The sequence below is a fragment of the Abramis brama genome, assembly GCF_963993115.1.
Source record: "Abramis brama genome assembly, chromosome: 25".
NCBI lineage: Eukaryota > Metazoa > Chordata > Actinopteri > Cypriniformes > Leuciscidae > Abramis > Abramis brama.
The window spans coordinates 8738996-8764225 of NC_139987.1; the positions used below are offsets into that span (position 1 = coordinate 8738996).

At 37.7% G+C, this 25230-nt stretch overlaps 2 protein-coding genes across 3 annotated transcripts in view; both read left to right on the forward strand.

Annotated features, from left to right (window-relative positions):
- The window catches only part of kcnn2 (potassium calcium-activated channel subfamily N member 2), a 37811-nt gene extending 24957 nt beyond the window's left edge, over window positions 1-12854 (forward strand). The window contains exons 7-8 of one of the 2 annotated variants that reach the window (XM_084104621.1): window positions 8754-8823; window positions 10821-12854. In XM_084104621.1, the coding sequence (XP_083960747.1) occupies window positions 8754-8823; window positions 10821-11096 (346 nt within the window). In that variant the 3' untranslated portion in view covers window positions 11097-12854. The remainder of the gene's footprint in view (window positions 1-8753; window positions 8824-10820) is intronic. The other variant, XM_084104620.1, reaches the window with a different exon arrangement.
- Window positions 12855-15042: 2188 nt separating this feature from the next.
- drg1 (developmentally regulated GTP binding protein 1) lies at window positions 15043-23759 on the forward strand. The gene is made up of 9 exons (XM_084104695.1): window positions 15043-15223; window positions 15441-15564; window positions 15708-15883; window positions 16707-16776; window positions 16912-17081; window positions 18382-18512; window positions 18593-18760; window positions 21953-22075; window positions 23436-23759. Exons 1-9 carry the CDS (start codon window positions 15185-15187, stop codon window positions 23533-23535), a joined length of 1101 nt encoding a protein of 366 aa, XP_083960821.1. The 5' UTR covers window positions 15043-15184; the 3' UTR covers window positions 23536-23759.
- Window positions 23760-25230: the final 1471 nt, after the last annotated feature.

Consider the following 25230-nt stretch of genomic DNA (forward strand, 5'->3'; position numbering starts at 1 on the left):
TTGTCTGTCTGTCTATTTGTCTCTCTGTCTATCTGTTTGTTTGTCTGTCTGTCTGTCTGTCTGTCTGTTTGTTTGTCTGTCTGTCTGTTTGTCTCTCTGTCTATTTGTCTCTCTGTCTATTTGTCTCTCTGTCTATTTGTCTCTCTGTCTATCTGTTTGTTTGTCTATCTGTCTGTCATTCTGTCTGTCTGTCTGTCTATCTGTTTGTTTGTTTGTCTGTCTGTCTATCTATCTATCTATCTATCTATCTATCTATCTATCTATCTATCTATCTATCTATCTATCTATCTATCTATCTAGTGTATTACCCCCCCCCCCCCCCACCCCACACACACACACACAAAAAATCCATTCATTATTTCTGCCAGCCCACACTTCTACAGCTGCCAAGAACCGGATCTAAACTAGAATGTCCTTACAACCACCTAGCAACTAGCCAGAACCTCTAGCGACTCCCCAGATACCACATAGAAGACTTAGCAACCACCAGCTAGCCATTAGCAACCACTGCAAAATCTCCTTGTTTCATTATGTTAAGTTGATAATGATAGAGACAATGTATTCAAACTTCTGATTTGTCTGCTCTGTTTCCCTCTTGCCACGAGATGGAATTAGACGCCGTCGGGCTGTGGTTTGCGTGATACATCACAACTAATAACGCTGAGGGTAACGTCACACAATGTTCTGGCTCTTTTTATAGGTGCATGCATAACTGAAAGAAAACAGGCTGAGATTGCTTGGAGCAGAGATGTTGGGAATACAGGCGAGCGGGCTAATGTTCAGTCAGCGCACATAAACCACAGGCTACAGCTCACACATGACACCACAGATTAATGGTCAATTTGCTCCCGGCTCTGTGCAAAACCATTAGTGTGTGCTTCTGTGTTTTTATGGTTGTATATGAGTTCACATGCCTTCATTTAGACTATATGTGAGCATCAATACGGCCGTTCAGGTGTGCGTACACTCATCTTAACAGACCTTTGTGGTTTTCTATCTTCTACTTTAATTCGCTTCCCTTTTTCTGTTCAGTGTCTTTTATATTTGAAGAGCACCTGGCCCCGTTCCAAACGCATAAAGACAGGAAACTGCCATTGCAGGCCAAATCTAAAACTTCCCAGTTGGCCCTGTCTGCACTAATGGCTCCAGTGTGTGTCCTTTAACATGGAAATCATACAGTTTTGCATAATGAGGACGACTAGGATCGATTTCCACTGATCAAAGCCGTTCTTATCATGCATTAGTAAAAGGCTAGGGAGTCTAGTATAGCGCTGAAATTATCCTCAGGCCATCTTCGTGTCCTACACTTGCCGAGGCCACACAGGAAATAAGGAGCACATCTTGTTTTTGGAGGTCTGTTTGTCCTTTGCTGTGGAAACAGGTGCCGAGCTGCGATAAGCAAATGCACTGTTGATGGCGCGTCACGATGAAGGTTGCGAGCGGTGGCTTTGGGAACGAGGAGAGAGCGTCCACGTGTGCGCATACAGAGCGTGAGGAGAGGGGCAGGTGGTGGCGTGGGTGGTGCTAGCTGTAACATCCCATGCACCGCCTGCTATGCCGCTATAATCTACAGTGGGCTCTGTAGGATCAGCACATTTGGGCCAGGGAGTCGCTAGCTAAATGAGCGGCACAAGACTGACACACAGCACATCTGCCGCTTTGATGGAGGTCAGGCGCAATCTGACACGCTCCAGTAATAAGCTGCTGCTTTTTAAAGTGTCTTTTTATAAAAGATGATGTTAAAATATTTACTTTATGATTTAAGATAAAGGTTGAGTGTCCAAAGAGTACAAACGTTATGGATTTGTCATCGTGTGTCATCATCTACGTCAACCAATGGCGTGAGTTTGGGGCGGAAGGGGCCATTCACACAAAACATGCAGGGTAGTGAAATGAAGAAAAAAAAAGTCTAGAAACGCATTTTTTAAAAGTATTACTTTGAACTTGAGTGCAACACATCCGTCTAGTTCATATTTACATAGAAATACAATGGAAAATTCATGCAGTGGAATCGCTGCTTTTAATTTGCTCCTAGCTAAACGTCATTTTTCAGTAGCGCGAAAGTCTTTACTTTAATGATGTAATTTTATGAATGCTATCCTTTTGTCGCAATGTCATTTTACTATGTCTTTCTTTTAATATCCAGTTAATTGCTGCTGTTCGTTACAAATCACTTGCGTTTTTCGTGTACAGAGGACAACGTTGTCAAAATGATGGTTCACATAAGTAAAAACGTTGTATTATTCATGCCAGGCCAGTAGATGGCGATGTCACTTTGTAAAGAAACACTGCCTATGAGCTATGTTTCCGTCAACCTGTTTTTATGCAAATTTTAAAGTATCGCATCCAAAATGAGTGATGGAATTACCTCATTTCGAAAGTTTACACTCGCTTGAGGTGGTTTTTGACTTGTGCGAAAAAGAGTTAATGGGAATAATGCGAGATGGAAACGCATTTGCCGAATAAATTCTGACGTAACGTAGCCTAATCGGCCATCCTCATGATGGTGTTTTATTTACTGTTGGTTAATAGGTTACCAGTACCACCGTCATCCACTCGGACGCACCTAATTCGCATTTGTTTGTTTTTTGTGAACTTTGAAAAAAATTCGCTTCATGATTGGATGGAAACCCGTCTATAGACTGAACACGTAATATGCATGACGTCACCGTTTTCACAAATTCAAGTTTTTGTAGTTTACACGGAGACAATAACGATATCGTTTTCATAAACTTGCACTTTGAAACCCGTTCTCAAAAGTTTGCGTTTTCAGGCTCCCCAAAACACCGTTGACGTGTAAATGAACGACCAAAACGCATAAAAAGTTTTCCGTTTTAATACGTGTTGTCTAAACGGCCCCTTGTATTATATAGTTTTTGTTGTATCTAAATTTGTTTGTTAATGAGATCTGAGTTTCAATAGAAAAACGGATAAAAGATGGAAAATTGCTGGAAGTGTGATTGACAAATGTGGTAAATTTACATAAAAATAAGTGAATCTAGCAATTTTACTGCGATTTAATGGGGTTTCATGGGTGAAAGTGAAAGTAGCTTTTGTATTTGTTTTAGTATCTAACTACTTTTTTTAAAGGCTAGCTTTGAGTAGTTTGTAGTTTGGTAAGTTTAACAATGGCAGCAGGGAAGGGAATGTTTTTGGAATCTTGTTCGGAAACACTCTTATTTTTGCTAATCCAGTTTGGTGCCACTAGTGCGAAAATTAAAATGCAGAAAAGGGCAAAAGCATGGACAATTGTGGATGTTGTGCTGATGTTGGGATTTTGGGGACGTCAATATAAAAGTGTATCACCTGATGACTGTGTGTTGATGGAGATTGCAGGGAGATCTGAACACAATAATCATGCCACATTTTAACTGTTGTGATAATTCATTTGTCTATTTTATGTTTCCTTTTTTTCCTGTTTGTGTCAACACAATGCAATAGAGCTCGAAAGTAAGTCTTCGCCTCACCTTTAGATACAGATCTGTTGTGTGCATGCAAATGAGAGCTTGTATTTCTATCTGATGAACTGAGAAGAAAACAAAATGTACACGCCCTCATTTGATAAGTGAAATTCATTCTCAAAAAAAAATGTACAAATATTTTTGAAAAGTGCATCAGGCATTATTAAATCTTTTACTTACACATACTTTGAAAATAATTTGGATTCTTTTTTCAACAAGCGGAGTAATAGAGACAATTAAGGACAATAAATAACTTTTTGACCACTTATTTAGGACAATTGCTAATTAGCAGAATCTTATTAAAACCTGTCAAGAACATAGCCAGGTTTTTTCTCTTAAAAAACTATCATTTATATATTGCTCACATTGCCTATTTTTAGGACCATTTTATTTTTATGGCACTTTTTAAGCAAATAATGTCATTCTTATAAATATATATTAGTAAAATTATGAAATTATGTATATAATATATATATGGTAGTATTTGTTGTACTAAAGTATATATAATAATATATAATATTGTCACAATGCAATATATCTTAATGGTCCTACAAAAACTAGATATTTTTAAAAAAATAGATTTTATTTTAAATTTTTATTTTGGGCTGAATTGTGACCTGAACATTTTGTGCAATTCGCTCAATTAGCATTTTAGGCATTTCTCAGCCGGACTGTCCTAAAACCAGAGCTGACAAACTAACTAAACCAGCAATACATTACCATTTTACTCAATGAATTCCAGTTATCAATGATAGAGGGTGTTTTCTTTCCATTGTTGCATGAATGTGATTATCTGGGACGTTTAATCAGACAGCCGCTGATTAAAACTAAAACTTGACTTTGCTTCCATGAGTCGAAGGATGACTGTTCCTGAAACGTTTCATTTACATCCTCTTTTGTTTCATACGGCCGTAAGCATCTTTGGGCTCATGGAATCCGAGTTGCTCCTGAAACATTTGTCTCCGCTTATCCCACCCTCCTCCTCCTCAAACACCCCTCCACCACCCCTTCATTTCCCAGTTGGATGACCGATAACAGTGCAGATGTTAGCGAGTCATAATGTGGATCGGCCGGCTGCTGAATTTTGCCAGTCCTAATTCAAGCACTGAATTATTTCGCGGAGCCTATGCAAGCGAGGCAAACGGGCATGAAGTTTGCTTCATCTGCACGACACTGCTATGAACGATTGCATTTGTTCACTGCATACAGAGCAGCATGTGGTGAATCAGACTGAGCGCAAGAAAACACACACAGGGAGAAAGACACAGAACCAGATCAATGTCTCGGTGTGGGATTGTGCGAGCGAACAAGAGCTCTCAGACGCGAAGGTCAGCGGGTGCCCGAGGGAGCCTCTGGGTGACTTTTATCCCAAAATGCTCTGCTCCCTTTGCCCCAGCAGGAGCTAATGTTCAGCACACAGAAAGAGCCTCATGAATGAAACTCGGTTCGGCATGCGGGCTACCGCCTTTCTCTAATGTACCCGTGATGTCAAAAGCGGATGCTTGCCAAATGCATTATTAGAACAATAGACATAGCAAAGCCCTCCAAATAAATTAGATTTAGTTGTATATATGCTTTGAAAAGCTTTTCATGTCAAATGTGGTTCCTCTCTCTCTAAACGCAATCGGTCATCCAACTGTAAAATGAACGTAATGGAGCCATTTTCTCGAGACATACTTACAATATTTCAACAATTGGAAGTGCCTGATGGATTCCCCATTGCTGTGGGAATGTCCCAGTCATATTTCACCACAAAAAAAAAAAAGTTTACTTAAAGAAAATTCTGATTATTTTAGGACCATTAATATTTTGACATTGTTTTCATGTCAGGCATTGCCGTTTAAAATGGTGGCATTGACTTTATTTTGAAATGCATTTTTACATTTTAAAAATGTATAGTATTTTTTTCACACAAAATATAATTGTTTTATTGTAAAGTAAATTAAACAATTTTTTTTCTTTATGCTGATTTAAACAAAATAATCTAAATTTTGTTTTGTTTACATAAGCTATTTTATATTATAATTATTTTAATGTAAAGCAAATTAAACAAAAAAAGTTACTGTAAATTGATTGTTTACATCAGCTATTTTATTTTTTTAAATATTCTAATATCAATTAAATATTTATACATAAATAGAAAAAATATTTATAGTTATAATGGGAAATTCCCATACACACACACACACACACACACACACACACACACACACACACACACACACACACACACACACACATATAAAACAAGGGGATGTATTACAGTTGTTTTCTTTTTCACACAAATTGTGTTTATACTATAAAAACATTTGAATTCCACACAAATTAAACAAAATATAGTATTGCCTTTATTACTTTAACTTTTATTTTGTTTACATGAATTACTTTTAGTATAGCATTCTAATTAGTATAAATGTTTGCAAATTATTCATATATTTTATATAGTTGAGAATAATGGGAAAAACACAAAAGTAAGTTGAAGTATTACAATAATGAGAACTTTAGGGTAAAAAGTGATGAAAATGTCAATCCAATCAATGTTAATGGTCCTAAAAACAGGGTTAATTTTCCATATACAAAATATAATTCCTTGTTTATTCTTTTGACGAAGTGGTAAAATCTGATCTGGCCCTGTTCTTGTGTGATTCATTCAGTAATCTTTGGACAGACTCAGGACATGTTTTTCAGTTTTTCTGCTGTGTGAAGCTCGATTCGCGCCCTCCAGTGGTTGGCAGCAGAACTGCACTCTTTGTATCAGTATATAGTACCCTCTTAATGCTGCTCTCCTGGGCAGAAATTGCTACATCTGGGCCAAACACCTTCCAGTCCCCGGAGGCCGCCCTTACTCCCTCCTCTCTGATCTGAACGCAGTTTAATTAGAGAGTTTAACCCAGAGCTTAATGCGCCAGCCTACACAATGAATTGCGAAATTGTTGCTCTTTCTCAGCAATGATTACAAATATCTCCAGCTGTGATTCAATCCCTTTCCCCCAGAACGGAGAACAGCTTTCTTGTGTTTCTCCCTTGTGATTGCGGAAACATTCTGCAAACCGCAGTTTATGTGTGTTACATGCCCTTGAGAACGAGAGAAGCACTTAATGTATAGCCTAGTGAAGATAAGTAGCTCCTATGAAACCTAATTAAATGGAGCAGATGAATAATTAATGCTAGTAGTATGGATTTGAGTGAGAGGGTTGGTTTACAAAGCTGTGTGATGTAGTGTTCAGTTCTTAGAGGCTATTTATCTCCGCTTGCTTACAGTTCACAGTGATCCGTTTATAATATAGCGAAACCATTATTCAACAGGATTCATAGTCGTTAGTTTAAAGCAATGTTCCAGGTTCAAAACAATTTACACTCTATGGACATGCTGTCGAGTATCACCAAAAAAAAAAAGTGACAAAAAAAAATACTGCATTTACCGCACTTACAATGGAAGTCTATGGGGCTAGGCATTCAGAAGGGTTTAAAAGCAGAATGTGAAGCTCATATTTTTGTTAAAGCACTCATATTAAAGGGATAGTTCAACCAAAAATGAAAATTGTCCCATGATTTGCTAACCCTCAAGCCATCCTAGGTGTAGGACTTTCTTCTTTCAGCCAAACGTCGGGTCAGAGGTCACTCTTCCGCCGTAACCGACAGTTATTCTACTTCATAAAGTTATAGCTTATAGATATTTTTCTTACAAAAGCGCATCACTTTGCTTCAGAAGGCCTTTATTAACCCCCTGAAGTCGTACAGATTACTTTTATGATGGGTGGATGTTCAAATCTTCAAATCTTATAAAGCTTGGAAGAGCCAGGATATTTTTAAATATAAATATGGCTGAAAGCAAAAAGTCATATACTCCTAGGATGGCTTAAGGGTGAGAAAATTATGGGAGAATTTACATTTTTGTTCATTTTCTAACCCTTTAATTCTTCTGTAAATTTTTATTTTATTTTGACCTACAAAGTTTATAAATCATCCTTTTAGTGAAGTACTAGCTTATTTCTCGTGCAAGCAATTTAACATAAGACGATGTTCTTTGTTTGTAAGCATGCCTGTAACATAACATAACTTAAAGGGGTCATGACATCAAATTTGCCTTGTCCTTTTAACATATACGCAATGACGTTAACCAATCATAACAGTGGCCATTTACTAGCAAGCCTTAAAGAAGCCTCCCCTTAAAAACAGATCATTTCAGACAGAAGGTCAGTATGAAAGTTGAAAATTATAGTTTTTTCCATATATATATATATGAAGAGTTCAGATGCAAAAGCCTCTAAGTGCCATCTGAAATTTTCTTCTAGAATGATCATTTTTATAAACCTTGTATATTTAAGTTCAGTAATTTCACCTAAATGACAATTAATAGGTAATATGCATTGCCATTTAAGTGAAATTATTGAACTTAAATTAACAAACTTGATAAAAATGATCATACTAGAAGAAAATTTCAGATGGCACTTAGAGGCTTTTGCATCTGAACTCTTCATATATATATATATATATATATATAATTATTTTTGTTGTTGTTAAAAAAAAACAAAAAAACAATGTTATTAGCATTATAAGGGAACCTCAAAGAACATATTAAAATAATTTTAAAAATCCATGTCATGACCCCCTTTAATAAATAAATGTAAATGTAAATATGTTTGAATGTTGTGTTTCATACCCTTACACATTTAATTTGAATGTTAGCGGGTTCACTGGTTGTACATAGTCATGAAATAATGAATGTAACTGTGTGCAGACGAAGTCAGTAAGCGATTTTATCACATTACAGTTGTTTTAACTTGTTTAAAGTTTAATACACTGTATATTTTAACATTTATTGCCCGACCCCATAGACTTCTACCATAAGTGTATTACTGTTATTTCAAACTAAACTCTAAATATCTTCTTAGGACCAGAAGTGACTGGTTTGTCTTGTAAATTTTGTAAAGTTTTGTAAATATTTTGTAAAGTAAATTCTGTAATATTTTTTGATAGGTTTTTAATACATAATTTATCCCTATGTCACTAATAACCAGAAAGCCTCTCATCAGAGCTTTGTTCCTGTAAGAGGTGCGGAAAAGAATATCCCTCAAAAATTGGAGAGACCTTCCGCGCCCACAGCCTCTTCCCTCTGGAGTTTAACTTGCATGCGCCTCAGTCCTCCTTCAATCCCTGCATTCTCTCCTCATGTCTTGTGCATGTCCTAGGAGTGCTTCTGAAATGTGTGGCTTGTGAATGGAGAACCTGTCAAAAGATTTTTGTACTGACCGCTTGCCACTATTGGGCTCTGAATGGTCTTGTGTTCAGATTAAGAAGTGTAAAAATGGAGCAACGCAAGCTGAATGACCAAGCAAACTCTCTAGTGGACCTTGCAAAGGTAAGATAATGAGTTGAATGTCTGACTAATGCATGATGGGAAAATAGGAGGTCCGTTTTTGTTTCAGTACAAATTCTAAAGCGCACATATATTGTAAGTCTACAGGTGTCAAATGAACAGACGTGATTTTAAAATTTGTTTAATTCTTTACGTTTCATCTACAATATGGTTTTCGTATATGGTGAAGATAATTTGTTTCCTTACAGTGAGCAACCAAGCGTATGGTTGATGTTTGTTAATTTATTCTTTTTCCTTCACGAAACATTCTCACGTTGGCTTTTGTTATTTATTTCCCTCTTTCTACGCACAATACATCATGCTGCTTAATGGTCCGGAAAAGCTTTCATCTCCTGAGAGAAAAAAAGAATAACTGATGAGACACCTGAGATGTTAAAACAGCCTGATAAATTTGAAGCACTGCATTTGCACTTCCCTTATGGCCATATTTTAGACGGGCTTAAGAGCGAGCCCTGGGGAACACCAGGCTTGCTGCCAGCCTGACTCTGCAGAACCCACAGAAACCTGGGAAAGGGATACACTTGAGATCTGATGAGTCAGCTGGAACAGCCTCTCGCACGAGCACACACACGCCGAAGCTGTGACATTCAAACATCCGCAGTGGTCATATCCTAGCAACCTCTGTCTGGGCTTTGCCGTGAGAGTCATTAGTTAGTGTTACCCAATTACCCTCCTGTCCCGCACCTCCCAAAGAAACCGGAGAGGGTGACATTGAGGCGGAGCGTGATATGACTCATACTGGTTTCAGCCTCCTTTTATCATTGCTGTAATTGCCTCTCACCATAAGAGGGCGGTATAACATTAATCATGGCAGCAGCTGCTCCCAGTGGCAATGAATCCTATAATGCAGCTTAAAATAACTAAAGCAGCTGCAGTGCTTCTGCAACCTTCAGACCCAGATACGTCTGCAACTTCTGTGACGTAGGGCTACGTCTGCAACTTTTTTAGTTTTTCTTTAGAATTTTTTCATATTTCAATATTTCATATTTAGTGGTGTCTGCTAATGGCAAGTGTCACTGTTGCACATACTTAAGGTGAGGGATTTAAACAAACCTCTAAGCCAAAGTATTACTAAGTATAACTTGTCACATGCTATCTGCTACAGACATGAATTGTGCTTCAAATCATGTGGCTTTTTGAGAAGAGGTGTGCTGTTATCTTTCTAAGCCATCAGCCTAATGAGTTTTACCTGGTGGATAATAGGAGAAAAAAAAAATCTCATTTAATTAAATTAAAGGAGGGAGCTGAGCCATATCTAGAGACCGGAATATCAGTGTTATACTCTTTTGATTTATGTCAGTAAGCAGCCACCCAGAATACCGTACTAGCAAATGCACAGAGCTCCCTAGCAACTACATAATAATGTGCTAAAAATAGAGAGACCACCTTTGTAGAGATTGACTGATATTGCTTTTTTAAGACTGATGATAGCGATTTATTTTTTAAACGTATGAAAACCGATATGCTGTTTTTTTATTGTTGTTTTATTTATGCTTTTTTGCATAACTAAATGAGCATTAGACTACAACAAACAATATGCATTTTGAATAATTACACTTTTCTAATTCGAGACAAAATGGCTGTTACTCAAAAGGACGTGTAATTATCCAAATAGTACATTAAATAAGTTACTTTATCTGTGAATTATGTGGTTAGTTCCCCCCCCCCCCCCCCCCATCAAATGTTGCCATTTATTGTTTGACTCAATATTTTTAAAAGATCAAGCATTATGCACTGCTAATATTTGCATTTTTGTCAATGTTTTTTAACGATATTCAGACTTTTGTGAATATTGGTAAACATTGGTTTACCAACAGTTCATTGACCGATAATTGGCATCGTAACAATTTTTTGTTATTTTTTTACCAATATTCACAAGTCTGAGTAGTTAGCTAGTAGCTAGTCTTATAATACCAGGCTATTCGACCAATCTTTTATGAATCTCTGTTAACTATACCCTTTTCCTCGCTTCATCTCAGACTCAAAACATCATGTACGACCTGGTCTCGGACCTTAACGAGCGAGGCGAAGACATGGAAAAGAGGATTGGGTTGCTGGAGACCAAACTGGAGACATTGCTCAGCAACTTACAGGCTCTTCCAGGCCTCATCAGTCAGGTGATCAGCCAGCAACACCGGGACTTTCTGGAGGTGCAACTCCAGCCATTCGACAAAAACAGCCACGAGCGCTCGCAGTCCGTCTCCCGGCGCCGGTCGTCCTCCACCGCGCCGCCCACTTCTTCCGAGAGCAGCTAGAGCTGCCAGCCCAGCCGGCGTCTCCGGAGAAGACTTTCGCCATCATATGGCCAAGTTGCATTTTACTGTAAAGCCTTATGGTTTCAATAAAGTATTATCCAAATTCTGATGGCACCATCAGAGGTTACCGGGGATAATGCGTTTGAAATGGATAGCTTCCACACATATCTTGTCGGGTTTTTTTTTTTTTTACATCAATAAATGATGCTGTTTCTCTGTTGACAGGATCACAGAGAGACTTTTCTCAGTAACTAATGATGGAAAGATGGGGCTATCAGGTGAGCAAGTCCTTCCGGGGGACTTAATTCAGGAAAGCAATGTGATGACCTCAAACGGCACTGAATAGTGCCGGACTAGTGCTTCCTACCGAATTGTCTGTCTCTACGTATGTGAATGAGATCTGACCTGTTCCTAGAATCAACAGGCATTAATAACTCTTTATTGAGGAACTAATAGCATGTCTGAACCCAAGATGGGCAGATGAGGAATGCTTCCCCTCCCTGTCCAAATAGCGAAAACCCTAGATTTTCACTCTCAAAGGAAAGCATATATCTTTTAGGTTAGAAACGGCATCAGCTGTAGTGTTCTTCTGTTGTGAGGCCTCTAAAAGTGATTATTCCGGGGGCCCTGTTGCAAACAATTTACGAAATGAATGCGTCTGAATCTATACTTGCACTTTTTATCATTGCACTTCAATGCTTACTGACTATAAAATGAATTTATGTTGCTCATTCAAATAAACAGACACCTTTAGTCATAGGATAATGGCCAGAATGTACAACGATAATGATTGTGTAGGCTATGGCAAGGGCAGAATTGAGACCTCGACTGAAATGACTGTGCTTAAAATGTAGATGTTAGATCGCTGCTGTTTATGCACCAACGTTTCAAACTCTCCATTAGTTCCAACGGCAATCTATGGAATAGCTGAGAGGAAACGCTCTCGGTTCACTGTGTGCTCTACGCTTAAACAGACTTCAAAAACGAGAAGAGATCTACTGGATGCTATTTATAGATCTATTTGTAGATCTGTTTAAGAGCAGCAACTATCTTATATATGTTTGGAAATGCCTATTTTTGTATATTAATGAGGACAAGCACACCTCCAGATGCGTATGTCTTTCTCGAAGGATGTGTGGTAAAGAACTGTGTTTGAGTGTGTAAGTGGAATGTAGAACCAAAGCTTTCAAAATGGGCAGAAAGAAGGGAAAAATGGATGGTCATCTGGAAGACCTCACGGTTTCCCAGTAAGCCGAACCGTACCATTGTTCTGTAACGGGTTTCTCTGGGATGGCCCTCTGGCATGTCCTGTGAATTCAGCCTCTGTTTTTTTCATACTGGTGTTAAAGGTTAAACAAATCCACAGCACAAATCAAAATAAAGGAGTTTCATACTTATTTTCCAAGCAATCGGTCTCACGCCATTCCAAATGTGAACACAAATGTCTGTCTGATGCAAAGAATTGTACTTATTGTGGAAGAGAATACGACCGGCTCACCAAACTTTACTATCATTTATTGATAGTATGTTATTGATAGATCTGTGCACTTTAGATTCTAAAGATATATGATGGGTTCATGTTGGATATATTGGTGCATTTCATAACCTGGCCCAGCAACAACACATCCCAGAATGTCATTAATGGGTCACAGAACCTAACGAAACGATGGTGGATCCAGCAATTTCACCAACATAGAAACTATGAGTGATTAAATACTGTATGCAAAATGAATATAAACAATAAAATGAAGCTATTTAACAGAAAAAGTGTGTTTGAGCATTGATGTTATGTATTTCATGAAGTAGTCCTTTGCCCATGTCGTGTTAGCTTTGAGTCTGTATGCTATATAACAGTTAGCAGGCTGTAAAATGTAGTCTTTCTCTTTTTTTTTTTGTCCAATCAGTTACTTTCTAGAGTGAGAATGAATGCCCCTCCAATTAATGCCAACTTCCTCAATAGGAAATAAGCCTGTTGGTTATTAAAATAAGTGGCACATTTATTTCGGTTATTAGGCTATAATGGCAGTTACATGGAAATACTATGTGTATTATTTATCTTTTATTTTGTTGAGCTGTTGAAACAATCAGTGGCCTATAATGTATATTATATCATATCTAATATAGCCTATAATACATTTTTATAATTCTTAACTGCAGGGCACCCTATGGCTGATGATGTCTATAACAAATTCAATTAAGCTTTTGAGATCACCATGAATATTTAACAACTAATTAATGAATTACCTAATTCTAGGTAGAATCTAAATCATTAGTTGAAAAAAAAAAGTACATTACTGATGATAGGCCTGCCTGGTCAGAGCCGTTAAATATGTTTTTCAACGGCTCTGGGCCTGGTGAAGCAGCAGTTTTCATAGTCCCGCCCCCAAGCTCACGCGCTATTGGCTGAGAGCAGCCTCTAAGTTCTCTAATTGGCTAACACGCACAGTCTGCGTTGCTGACTGTTTTAATCTTATGGATTCTTCTCGTGATGACGCCATGATGGATCCACAGTAACCTCGTAAACCTAGCAACGTTTTTTTATATTTTCACTTTTTTATATAATTTAAAATTTAAAATGAATGCACATTTATAAACCTATACTTTGTGTTATATTACCTTGGCATTAAATTGCAGAAAACTATTAACACTGCTGCTGCATGAATGGTTCTAATGACGGCATATTTGACATCTTTCTCTTTTCTGACTAACGAAATCAATCTATCGATTTTTTCTCTCTCTTGGAAAGTCTTAGAAACGTTTTCTTTGGGGTTTTTTTCTTTTGTGTTTAGGGCAAATGAGAACGCAATTTTATTGATTGTAGTTTCTTTTCTCCACTATCCACCTTTTGTATTCCTACGCACTTCCGTTAAGCTGTAAACAATCAGTGAAAAGGCTCGCTCTATGAACGCAATACGTTAAAAAGTGTCACAATGAGATGACATTAATCTACTCACCCTTTAACCATCGAACATTGAAAGGAAATTTAAAAGTGTAAAGCATCAACAAGGTACTTTCAACAGACCAAAAAACCCAAAAGCGCGAGTCTTCAGCAATAACGGACGGGTTATACATAACTGTAGTACATAATCTGTTATGTTGCCTTTATCAAAAATGTTCATTAACTTCAGCACAACGTGATACTATTTCAAAGTGATTTCCGTCAGTTTGACAGATTATAAATTGCATTTACCTGGGAAAACAAACCTGGGAAAATATGTGAGGATTTGAGGAGAATAACGAGGGATTCTTCGTGCATTCCTGTGAATTATTAATGGAATATATCGTAAATTAAATTCGGGAGAACAGCCCACAAATGTGCAGTAGGCTATATGTTGTCCTTTTTCATACTTTTACAGCGGATTGCAAAGGGAAAAAATAAAATATTCATGAGGAAAAAGCAGCAACTGAAAATTGCTCTTGCCATAGATATTCTTGTTATAACATGTCACGTTAAAATACTAAGTATAGCGTTACTCTCATGATGTCTGAAAATAAATCATGAAGGAAAATTGACAGCTCATCCAGTCAAACTGACGGATCAGCTTTATTTGTAGGGCAACCTTATGATTTGAAATGATTCGTTTCAGTCTTTTCCCCAAACCGGAAGTGCCACTGCCACCCATAATTCAAAACGCAGTAAGGTCGTCAGGAATAAGGTGGATATAATTCACATGTAGTTATTTGGATTTATGGTTCACAATACAATTATTTTGCTTTGTTAATGTTTCCGATTTGAACTCGGAGGTACGGGTTTTCCCAGGTGGTGCACCTAAAGGCAGCAAAAGAGTCTTGTTATCACAAAGACAGAATACCCCTTTCAGTATCTGTCTGTATGGACATTTATGCTTAGTATTCCAAAATATCTCTGGAAAAGTGGAAGAACTGGAAGTATTCGCTCCTGTCCAGTAGGTGGAACCCTTTTGTTAGGCACGAGAAGAGGCAAAATATCGCGAGAACAGAGCGTGGCGTGAACAACTCATGGCAAAGCATGTGAACGGTGTGCTTACGAGCCAACACGCCGCGTAACTAAATAACTAACATCAACTTTTTATTTTTCAAGTAACGGCTTTGAAAGGACCAACGCCAAAATGAGTTTACTCGCCAAAATAGCCGAAATCGAGAACGAGGTGGGTTGACATTTACAGTAACGTATGAGAAATAGCCGTTAGCACTTTAGCGCCAAACCCATTCAATAGTGAATCCTGCTGCATTTCATAAATGAACCTGATATTCAATAAACCGAGCAGTTAAATCTCACATAACAGTGAAAGCTTTGAAAATATTTTGTTGTCTTGACATTGTCAATGTAAATGTGCGGTTTAATGAAGTGTCTGTGTCCTGCAGATGGCTCGTACTCAGAAGAATAAGGCCACAGCTCATCATCTGGGCCTGCTGAAGGCTAGATTAGCCAAACTGAGGAGGGAGCTCATCACTCCTAAAGGAGGCAGTGGAGGAGGCACTGGAGAGGGTCAGTGCTGCTCCATCATCACACACAGATCCTGCAATATCTTGTCTCGGGAGCTTCATGCCCATGTTTTTATAAAGGGGTCCTGAGTGATTAAACTGGTCTGTTATTGCTTTGTTTTTTCACTAACCTGATTTTCCCCCCAGGGTTTGATGTGGCAAAGACTGGGGATGCCCGTATTGGGTTTGTGGGCTTCCCGTCAGTGGGCAAATCCACTCTTCTGAGTAACTTGGCTGGTGTGTATTCTGAGGTGGCTGCATATGAGTTCACCACACTGACAACTGTACCAGGAGTCATCCGCTATAAAGGAGCTAAAATTCAGGTGAAACTCTTCGCACAAGTTTATAATATGCCAGGCAGAGTGATTGTAATTGTGATTTTCAATAGTGTGTTCTGTAGGGCTGGGTATGGACACACATTTCACAGTTCGACTCGATTTCAACTCACAAGCTTGCGATTCGATTCCGATCTTAATTCGATTCAGTAGTATTGATTCATTTGGATGTACATAAGCTACAGTACATGTTAAGTTTTCTTAAGGAAAAAGTCTCATGTCAACAAATGCTGTAAACTATACAGGGAACCGTCAGTGTGTACATAATGATAATATTAAAGCTTAAAGGGATACAGGGTTTGAAATTAACTTTTTTTACTCACTTGCCAATTTGGCTACTACATTTTTTAATTACCGGCCATTCAGAACCGAAAAAGAAAAAGAAAAAAAACAGATTAACTACATCACAGCTTATAAATATAAAGGCTATATATATATTTGTCATCTGTCACCTGTCACCCAGCCATCTCCTCACTTCCTCTTTCACCCTGATCCCTTTGACCAAAATTTATTTTAGGTGGACAGATCAATACAGTACAAAGAACATGAAAAAAAAAGTATTTTCTGCTAACCAAATGCTTTTGTATCTTCGCTATTGCTTCAATGCAAATGAACAAGTGCGCCGTTATTTGTTGCGTAGTGACGTGTGTGTTCAAGTAAGCAAGATATGTGGAGATTCTGCGCAATACACTGTATTTAATATATTTAAATATATATTTCCCTGGAATGTGGAATTGCAAATCTTCACAGTTTGGGTGAGTGACTAAAAGAAATGAGGCATTCAAGTTTGACTTTTTATTTGTTTTATTAGCTTCTGGATCTCCCAGGTATCATTGAGGGGGCCAAAGATGGCAAGGGCAGAGGACGACAAGTCATTGCTGGTAGGTAACAAACCATTAACACAGACTCATTTGAAGACACTTTCAGTGCACTTCTGTCTTTTTAAGTGTGCTTTAGTACCAGTTACGTTCACTCACTGATCTTAGCGTTTCCCAAATCTTACCTCCTTCCAACAGTTGCTCGCACTTGCAACCTTATCCTGATCGTCTTGGACGTTCTGAAGCCTCTCGGACACAAGAAGCTCATTGAACATGAGTTGGAAGGTTTTGGTATCCGGCTCAACAAGAAACCACCAAATATTGGCTTCAAGAAGAAAGACAAGGGCGGAATCAACTTCACTGCCACTGTACGACTTCAGTGTGCTATTAACCCACTAATGCATACATTTATAAAAGCATTGTTAAAGTCACTTTTCTTGTCATGTCATGTCATGACATCGGCAACATCGTTTTTCATGTCATTATTTTTACTATTATAAAAATAATTAAATTCAATTCAAATTTATTTGTATAGCGCTTTTCACAATACATATTGTTTCAAAGCAGCTTTACAGAAAGTGCATTTCAGAGATGTACATAGAAAAATACAGTTAGTTAATCATGTATTAATTTAGGGCATAAACATATCGCCAGCGTCGAGTCGTCTCTTCACAGGCGTCGAGTCGTCTCTGCACGGGTGTTGGGGCATCTGTAGTTTCCATGGGAGGCTGGATACAAACTGGAGCTGACAATCTGTATTTACCTCGGGACTAGCGTCCCGAGATAACAACAGAAAAGCAGATGGGAAATAATTAGCGTAGCTGCTGTTCCATAATATTAATGCATTCAATCTGATTCAACTGTAGTATAAAAGGTAAGTGTTATGTGAATGCTTGGCTAAAGAGATGCGTCTTTAATCTAGTTTTAAACTGGGACAGCGAGTCTGAGCCTCGAACAATATCAGGAAGGCCATTCCAGAGTTTAGGAGCTAAATGTGAAAACGCCCTCCCTCCTTTAGTGGACTTAGATATCCTAGGAATGACCAGAAGCCTCGAATTTAGTGATCTTAAAGAGTGCAATGGATTGTAGGGCGTTAGAAGTTCCGTTAAATACCCAGGAGCTAAACCATTTAGGGCTTTATAGGTCAGTAGTAATACTTTGTAATTGATACGGAACTTAATAGGTAACCAGTGTAGAGATGATGGAATTGGTGTTATATTATCATATTTTCTTGACCTAGTAAGAACTAATAATAATCTCTTCCCTCTAATAACCTGTCACTCATATAAGATCATAACAATTAGCAAACGACATGTGCCAATCAATTCCTTGGACAAAATCAAGTCACGTTCCACTTTTTTTTTCCGTTTGAGAAGCCTTTTCACAATATAGATCACAATAGAGAAGAAAAGATAGTAGCAATTTTGGTTTCATGTTGATTTTAAGCAGTTCTTCGTGACATGAACATCATTTGTATGTCTTTAAATGTTTTGAAATGCAAGTTTACGCACTAAGATATGGAGCAGCATACTAGAAAAAGCATTTTACTTGTTTAAGTCTTTTCTTCATTATGAACCATTTCATTTACATCTTTTGCATTGTTTCTTAGTGTCTGTTATAAATTAGATCAGTTGTGTTTACAGTTGTCATCATGCTTTTATGTTTTAGTGTGCTCAAAGTGAGCTGGATGCTGAGACTGTGAAAAGCATCCTTTCGGAGTATAAGATCCACAACGCTGATATAACCTTACGAAGCGACTCCACAGCTGACGACCTCATTGATGTGGTGGAGGGAAACCGGTAGGACCATATTCACATCCTCCAACCTCAGTCATTCTCACTTCAGAAGAGATTTTTCATATGGTTGTTCTCTCCTCTAGGGTTTACATCCCCTGCATCTACGTACTCAACAAAATCGACCAGATCTCTATTGAGGAGCTGGACGTTATCTACAAAATCCCTCACTGCGTGCCAATCTCAGCTCACCACCGCTGGAACTTTGATGACCTGTTGGAAAGGATCTGGGACTACCTGCAACTAGTGCGCATGTGAGTTACATGTTCCGCTGAGCTCGTTGCAATGCGTTCTGGGATTACATGCTTAGAATTTGGCCAGAACAACTTGTCTTAGGGAGGAGCGGGCACCTTGCAAGCACTAATGAACATAATTAAAAGTTATTGAAAATAAGTGTAGTGCTATACATATTGTAGTGCTGCCCCGACTAAAGATTTTTCTAGTCGACTAGTAGTCGTTCATATAATCCATTAGTCGAATAATCGCAAGATTAACAACGGCAGAAAGCGCAACCTGATTGTTTTCTTTATTTTGGTTTTCTTTATTTTACAAAAACACGTTTGTTGTTATTGTGAGTTTACACAAATAAAATAGACCCTTTAGGGCTGCACGATTAATCGCAATGAAACCGCATGTGATTTGGCAAAGGCTGCGATTATTTTATGCGCAGGGATTAAAGTTCTCCGTCGCTACGACGGATTTCCGTTAATTGCAGCAAGTCTATGACGGATTTCCGTCAATATGGTTTCAGTCTGTCCTTAATGTCTTAAATTCACTTTTCATAATTTTAAGGCCGTAAATAGGCTTTCATTTCTCAAATAGTGTAATAAATGTCTTAACTTTAGTTTGAATAGTCTTAAATTAAGGAAAGACGAGGTGTATTCACCCTGCTGAGGGGGATGTGATCAAAGCCTGGAGTGGAGCAAAAGCACGTTCCTCTCTCCACTCTAAGCATTCTGTAATCAGTTCGCTCATGGTCCACTCCGGGTTTTCAATTACTGCTCACGGAAAGTGCATGTCAGGCTACAGCTGAGCGCTGAGGTAGAACTATATTTCGGTTACCATGGACACACTTATAATGCAGGTAGGGCTGGGCGATATATCGATATAAAAAATATATCGATATATTTTTGAAATGCGATATGGAATTAGACCATATCGCATATCGATATAGTTCAAATTTGCGCTGTGATCCTTGCTCCCCTCTCCTCCGCTCCTCTTTTTCCACTCTGCGTGCGTGTTTAGAGCGTTATGTTATGAGAGGCGAATCATGACTACTTCAGAAAACCCAGCACAATAGGAACTACCAGGCAGTGACATAAGTGTACGCTGAAATAAAGTTTTTCACCTCAGAAAAACGGACGTTCTTGTCCTGTCAGCCGTTATACTGTTCTCGTAGCGCACACTCAATTGCACGCGCAAATGCAGCGGCGCGCGCTGTATCGCCTCACTGATCAAGTGCCAAAGAAACTACGAGCATGCAACGCCGTTACGTTGTAAATTACCCGAAATAAAAGTAATGCAGGGATGATTTTCATTCTATTCACCAGGAGGAGCAGTTTCCATGTTTCATTAACAGTTATTGTTAATATTGTGTATTCACCATCATAACTGTCGTTTCCATATTAACCCCCAAATGCCACTATTTTTCTTTGTATTATTTTTTATATTTTTAAATGACTGTAGTGGCTCATACCAACATTGTATTAACAAAAACTAGTTTGGGACTGCTATTTAATAGCTTTAGCATAGGCCTAATGTTTATGTATTAGTACTAGTCTTTACTATTAGTCATATTCTTACAATTTATGTTAAGTAAAGGGGAAAAGTACTTTTTTTAACACTAATTTTGTGTAAACGTGTTATAATTTGCCTATATATAATATTTAAGGCTTAGCGAAATGGGGGGAGAATGGCAAGCCTTTTAGTTCGTGGACTAAAAAAAATCTAACAGCCAGGTACGTGTCTTTGCACAGTATGTCACAGGAGACTTCAATATGGCAATAATGGTAAAAAAGTGCTAGGTCACCATCAATCAGAAGCTAGTCACAATGCTGCCGTTCGTGCTCTACAGTAGCCTACATGCTCCCTGCCTGGTTTTCATAGATTAAAATAGCTTTTAATATACCCCTAGTGGCAATATTAAAGCGGTTTAAATCGTCTCCCCTTAAAACGCTATTGGTCTCGACTATGTAAAAAGTTAAAGGAATATGACTTGGCCTAAAAAAAAATTTCAGTCAGAAGAATTTTTTTCACTTTAATCCCTGTATGCGCAGCTTGTCAGTGCAGCACGGCTGATCGGTAGTTAATGCTGCTCCATCTGAACACCAGAGGGCGCTCTCACGCAGACACGCCAAATATGCCCCGCCGCAAAAGTACATACTGCACATCATTCCAGGAAATCCCTATTGGGCATCATCGCTGTAGCTGAATAAACAGAAGATTGAAACGCTTGATTAAACATGACTAATAAACACACGACTGCCTTATTCTATGTAAGAAGCCACATCATCTCACAGAAGGATGCCCAACTGTTGTTATGAAGTGAGTTTGTAGTAAAAGCATGTTATTAAATGTTGTCTGTTGTTGGACGAGGTTCATAAATGCTTCTCGTGTTTGGAAAGCTGTTGACAAAGTTATAAGTGACTCAACCTCACAGTGCTGTCAGATGGAGCAGCGTTTACAGAGCCGTACATCAATGACAAGCTATGCATAAAAAACAATCGCATCCTTTGCGATTTCATAATCGCAAAATCGGTTTAAGTGCGATTTATGAAAATTGCGATTAATCGTGCAGCCCTACTTTGGTTCAGTTCATACATTTTGAATGATGTATTATTCTTATATATGTATAACAAAAAATTGGTTGTTTCCGCTGTTATCAGGAAAAAATGCTAGTGATGGCGCTGGCGCCTCCATGTCACGCAGTTAGCCTGCTGTACTTCAGCTTCCACACTCCACACAAACACTTGGATATGTGCCTAATCATAGCGCACATTTATCTAGGTTAACGTTAGAGCAAGCGGACACGTGAAGTTGCTACTTGCAGGTTTCAAATGATAAGCCATATTTGAGGTTGATGGATGAAAATCGAACGTTTGGATTTCCTGCCCGACATACTTTAATTACCACAAAGAACCGCCGTTAATGATCTGTCCCTCACAAGTTTTTTTTCCCCCGACTAATAAAATCTTGGTCGTCTAAGTCTCTTCTCGTTGACTAACGTTAAGTCGAACGTTAGGGGTCAGCTCTAACACATTGTGAAATGTCACCTTCAGTGAAAATGCCCTTTTGCCAGTGTGAAGCTTACAGCAACATAACGCAGAATAATTGATTATAATGTTCTACTGTTCAGTATTCACTGCCAGACTTTAAAGTTTACAATGGGCACTATGTATCATAAAGCCACTTCATAATGTATAATAACACTGACTGATATTTCACAGCTACACAAAGCCGAAAGGACAGCTTCCTGATTACACGTCACCTGTAGTGCTTCCAGATGAAAAGACAGCTGTTGAGGACTTCTGCTTAAAGATTCACAAAAACCTCATCAAAGAGTTCAAATAGTAAGTGGCTTCAAAATGTTTAAGGAGGCTCTTGTGTTTTTTTTTGTTTTTTTTAATTGGTTTTCTGCAAGTGGACTGGAACCAGAGAACTCATTGATTTTTCTCTCAGTGAAGATTGCTTTGAAACTTATTCAGGTACAATTTAAAGTGTTTATGTATTTCCTTTTTATGCTGTGCGTCATTTTTCATCTGTGCTGATAGCAAATGGCTCTGATGTAATGGCAGCACTGGGTATCTTTATTTCTCACACATGATGAGCACAGTATCTTAAACTCCGTTCCAAGGTTACAGTGTACATTACGTTACTTCCTTTGGTTGGGAAGACCTTGTTCCTAAATTCTGCATAAGAGCCCTTCATTTTGTTAAAGAAAAGAAAAAACATTGATCACGTATCTCTAACCTTTAGATATATTGTTATATTTAGTCTGTTATAAATTTTAATATCTATTTATAAGTGTTTATTGTATTATTCATATACTATTATAATTATCATATTTTTATTTTTTTAATATAGGCTATTCAGTTTGTATTTTAATTTGTTTATATGTTAATAATTTTGATGCTTGTGTCATTTGTATTAGTTTTTTATATTTGTTTATCTTTTATTTTAGTTTTGGTAATTTTAGTATTTCAAGTTAAACTAAAGGTTTTTCATCTAAAATTTACATTTTATACATTTCAATTAATACTTTAACAATTGCTACACTGATTTTTAAAGGGACAGAATCAGATAACAATGTCAAATTGAACCCTCCTAATGCTTTAAAAAAACAAAACCGCATAATTTCATGTGTAAATCCACACTTCACTTTCGGGTCAAAACTGACCCGAACACAAAAGGTGTAACAATTTAGTTTAAATGGTTTTATGTCTTACATTTTTTTGTTAAAGAAGCCTTTCAAAGATGTCAGTTTATTTTTGTCAAAATGCTATAGTTACTGCAGTTATTGTACAACTTGCACTGTTGAAAGGAGATCCCCTATTAATGTATGGTTTATTATGAATTTTTTGTATATAATTTAATTAGTCTTGTTTTCTATTTAATTAGTTCAAGTTCTTGGTAACAGTTTTTAATTCTTATTAACGGTAACTGCAGAACCTGATACTGCGATAGGTAAGGAAGGACAATACTGTTTTTGTTTTTTAATATTTGTTTTGTTATATTTGTTTTGTTTTTTAATTTCAAGTGACTCTCTCCAAACTAGCAAGACTTTATAACCTGTCAGAATGAATTTGGTGCAGATTTTTAAAATTGTCCCTTGTCAATGAAGGAAGATTTAAAACACTATATAAAACATTTAGGAAAATGCTACTGTGTTGAAACGTGCCTACTAGCATCATCTCTCTCTTCTCTCTGCAGTGCATTGGTGTGGGGGTCGTCAGTGAAGCATAACCCGCAGAAAGTCGGAAAAGACCATGTGCTAGAAGATGAGGATGTAATCCAGCTGGTCAAGAAATAAAAGGACTCTGATGCTTTGCATGATCATTACACTTCAAAAAAGAAGTAACAAGACATTTCTAAATGCCCTGAAGGTTCCCATGGCACCATTGTTTCTTTTATTTGTCTTCTCATATGGATTTCGCTTTATTCGGCATCAGAAATGGTTTGAATGCAGTTATATAATAAGTGCAAATGTGGGCTGCAAAACAGTGAACTTCAATAAAACCCTAGAATAAAAATCCATGGATGTCTAAATGTGACTGTTTTTCATGACAATTCAATTCACATTTATTTGTATAGTGCTTTTTTACAGAGAATACATGAGTCCACATTACAATTTAAAGTGATCTGTTATCAGAGGTAACTGTCTAAGTTGTATTTCAGAAGTGTACATATACAAATCACAGTTAGCTAAAAATGTATTAAAATAAAGTAAATGTACAAAAAAAAAAAATGTACAAGTCAATTTATGCACAAAAATGTTTTTAAGCAATGTAATAATTTAAGGCAGAAACAATGAGCTAATTGAAGTAATGAATACTTGACAAAACATTTGATTCAGGTCTTTTTGTCGAATTGTCAGCATTGTTTACCAGATGAACAAAATCAACAGATATCTAGTCAGTAACCAGCGCTTCATGTGGTTTAATCCAGTAGTCTTGTAGTCACACAACACCCTCCCCCGCTGTGACAATCAATCACTCAGGATAACCAGGCCACTTAGCGGATGAAACGGACGGGGAATGATACACACCCCGTCAGAAGCACTGATGCCCTTAAATCGCCCCACTCACTAGGGACATTTGACATTATGAATGTGTGATGGGTGCAAGCTGCCTCAAAGGTTAATCAGCCAAAAAGCCTTTTTGTTGCCTTTGCATTTGAGCTGATATAAAGTCAACAATACTACAATAAAAAGCTATTCTTGTGGTAAGTACATTTGGATAAGTTTCTTTTAAATTGTGATTTTTCAGACCTGGAGTACTCATGAAAATTATAAAATTGTATAGTGAATGCACATTTAAAGTTGTGTTATGATTTTCAATGGTCCTTGGCCTGTAATTGCTCATTGTGAGTGTTTGTAAGAATATCTATAGAACAATTTCTTACAATGCTTATTCACTAATCACAAACAAGAAGTTAATTTATAAAAATGTGTGGTATCCCCATAGAAGGCCATCTTGTGATGACTACAAACTTTTACATATATTTCACACTGCAGTTTCTATTTAGTTATTGGGTGGTCTGCTTTAAGCTGTGCCAGTGCAAAATCATTTCTCAAATCAGTTGAGATTAAACAGCAAAATGATCTGCCTTTTCAGAACATCTTGGAAATGGGGATGCACTGAATGCTTCGTTGGTTTTCTTGTTTTTGAAAATTGTGTGTACACCAAAATTATTCAGGTCTGGTTTTTTTCCATTCAAAATGATTGATTAAAAAGCCTCATACCAGTCCCCCTATTCACAAAACAATAGCTAATGCAGACAGTACAATAAATAATTTTATCAGAGAAAGCGTAATTGAAAGGTGCAGTATGTTATCATTGAGAACTTAAAGCGCACCATCAGCAAACGCTTTAGTCTGGCGTTCGTTTCTTCTGGTAGGGTTATTGGGTTCATGGAGATGAAATGGAGGCATATTCAGGCATTGATCCGAGTTTATTTTTTAAGATGGTAGGGACGTACGCCAATGGCAGAGGAGCCAGTGCTCACC